Here is a 3005-nt window from a genome sequence, read left to right on the forward strand (position 1 = left end):
TATATATATATGTACATATATATATACATCACTATATATATATATATATATATTATATAATATATATGTATATATATATATATATATATATATACGTCTGTGTCTGAAATGCCACCGGAATGTACATTCTTCATTCGCCTCATTCAAAGTGTATGCTCCGCGACCTCTAATATATGCACGCATACCCAGCCACATTCCTTTCCTAAATTGGTACTAGACGCAGGTATAGGCTCAAACACTCACCCCAAACCACTCGAACACATGTGCACACAGAACTGGACGGCATAATCGCGCGCATAGCAAAGACAGTCAAGACTAAAGTCAAGGCCGAGGCAGTCAAACAAGAGATAGAGAAGAACGATGAGATGATCCGTTCCGCGTTGCGAGCTGTGTATGCCCTATCAAAGATACCTGACGCAGGTGTGTGGCTAATCCCCCGCGTGTTCTGTCACGTGACGGGTACATGTGAGCGTGTGTACGTGTGTGAAGGCATGTCGCAATGGTTGATCTCGTCCCTTGCTGTGTGTAGCGAGCGTTCCAGCTCATAGATGTATGGCGCCTTTGTACGGTGTGCATCGCATGTTGTGTGTTGTGTGCTGTGTGTTGTGTTGCATATATTGGCCGAGAAGAATGTAGCCGCCAGCCCCCGACACTTCGCGCATCCCACTGGGATCTATTGGTTGATACAGATATCGGATCTTTATTCTCTTTATTCGGAGCTTGGGCAGAGTCATTGCTGGCTACCTGCCGTACATGTATACATATGGTCTATATACAAAAGGTCGTGTACTCACATATTCGAGTCTTTGTCTTAACACTCTTGCAGAATCGAATACTGGCTTTGTCCAACTGCTTGAGTATGTAAACAAGACGCACGCATCTAAGTACGCGCCTATTGTCAAGGAGCAGGAGAATAGACTCTCTACCCACGACCCAATGGACACGAGCTGAATCGCAGACATTTCGCAAATCAGGAGTCAACCTACCTTAGCACTATACTGATGTGAGGGTAGACTACAATATGGGTGAAAGCGTTCAGCTTCCAGTACTACGGGACTTGTCGCTTCATACTCCACGAGTGACCCAAGCTGAGAAGTATATTGCCAGGCAGAATGTACTGGCCACAACAAGCATTGCGTGGTATCTTTATCGCGTTTTCAGCAAACCTTTCGATCTGTATATGGCGAACTATCATGGCACAGACGAGCTAAACATTAAGAGTATGTTAGAAAAAAAATCTGGACCTTGTTCTTGTATTAGGTTGTGAGCTCAAGCGACCCTGGTTTTCGACTATGTGGAGAGAGGCAGTAACCCATATACGCGCCTGTTTCACGTGTCAGTGACCAAATAATTCAGGGATACAAATTCCCAGAGGGACATTTTAGAATAAATATGCCAAAATCTGCCCGGTAGCGGCCATGGGCCGGCGATGAGTTGATGACCAAACGACCATTGACCACCAAGGCACCAAACAAAAGTTTGTCATGCTTACATACTGCCCATTTAAACACAGATCACTCACCACAGACCACAGTCACTGTCAGAATCAGTGGAGTATTGACTCTCATGGAAAAGCTCTCTGGCACAGAATTGGTTATTATGAAAATTCCACAAAGAAGATCGCGACAAGTTTGTGATAAAATGATCGTCCGACTTTTGTTTTAAAAACAAATACGTCTTTTACAGTTTTACTGTGTTGAAATCTCGCTCTTTGAGTCTCGATTCTCGAGTTTCGTCTCGAACTTGGAAGGCTTGACTCTTTGAGTTACGCGAGAGTATCTAAATTCGAGTGACGACGACGAGTTCTGCCACCTGACTCCGTCTCCGAGTCGCAACTCGCGAACATGAAGTTTGGAGGGGGTTCCTTTTTTTTTCTTTTGAAGAAGAAAATTAAGAAATAGTCGTAAATTCGTGATTGAATTTTATTTTTTTGGGTTGCTTTATTTTGGAGGTTCGGATGTGCTACTTTGTTTTCGGCCTTTTTAAAATAGGGCTTAGGGTCCCTCCCCCGCCCCCCCGGATTTTCTTTTTGGATTTTGGGTGCATATTGCACTTTTATGTCGAACTGAAATATCCGATGACGTAAGCGATTGAAAAAAAAACTCGAGCTCTAGAAGTCTAGATCTATACTTTTTTTGTTAATATCAAACAAGATATTTTTTTTCAATTACGACAATCTTAGGGCTTGATAAATGTACCATAAATTAGGACAAAACTAGGGTTCATTGCCGATATTGTAATTTGTGTCCCCCCGCCCCCCCTATTTGGGCCCAAAATAAACACTAAAACAAAGTAGCTCATCCGAAATTCCGAACCCTCTCCTTGATAGTTTTAGATTGCCTCTTCTGCCCCAAGAGAGAGTACAGGGACTTCAGGATTTCAGTTCTCAGAACTCAGAGGCTCAGCCGCTCAGTCACAGTGACTCAGATCAGTCAGTCAGTCACCCATTATGTCTGCCACTCTGCCGGTGTCCACTCAACATGACTCATTGATCAGTCTGCCTGCTGCCAGACTTACTTTGATTGTTCACTTTTTTTATTTACAAAACAACTATATATTTCTCAACAAAAAAGGACTTCACAAGAGTTCAAGAGTTCAAGAGTTCACGAACTTCAAGTTCAACTGTTCACAAGTCATTGTATTTACTTCCAAAAGAATCACAGTTTATATGTTTGCAGTGCCAGAGACTGTGTGAGTGATTCTCGTGCATGAGTCGTGAGTCGTGAGTCGTGAGTCGTGACTCGTGACTCGGAGACTCGGACTCTCTCTCTCTCGTGAGACGTCAGACGTGTGTCAGTCTGTTAGGGTGTGAGAGACTGAGAGTGACTGAGAGTCTGAGAGTCGATGAGTCGTGAGTTCGACAGCTTCGTGACGGTTCAATGCTCATGACTAGTGATCAGGCCTCATAACGTACACGCTATGAAGCTGAAAACGCACTACGTTTTACGTTAACGGGCTCAATTATATTTTTTTTACGCATACAAATGGTGCAATTGCCTTTTTTT

At 43.3% G+C, this 3005-nt stretch overlaps 1 protein-coding gene across 1 annotated transcript in view; it reads left to right on the forward strand.

Annotated features, from left to right (window-relative positions):
* Positions 1 to 1652, forward strand: part of SARC_12533 (hypothetical protein) — a 3226-nt gene extending 1574 nt beyond the window's left edge. Inside the window, exons 3-4 of the mRNA XM_014293358.1 lie at positions 274 to 420; positions 827 to 1652. Of these exons, the coding sequence (XP_014148833.1) occupies positions 274 to 420; positions 827 to 951 (272 nt within the window). The 3' untranslated portion in view covers positions 952 to 1652. The remainder of the gene's footprint in view (positions 1 to 273; positions 421 to 826) is intronic.
* The last annotated feature ends 1353 nt before the right edge of the window (positions 1653 to 3005 follow it).

Source organism: Sphaeroforma arctica (genome assembly GCF_001186125.1).
Source record: "Sphaeroforma arctica JP610 unplaced genomic scaffold supercont1.2375, whole genome shotgun sequence".
NCBI classification, from domain to species: Eukaryota; class Ichthyosporea; order Ichthyophonida; genus Sphaeroforma; species Sphaeroforma arctica.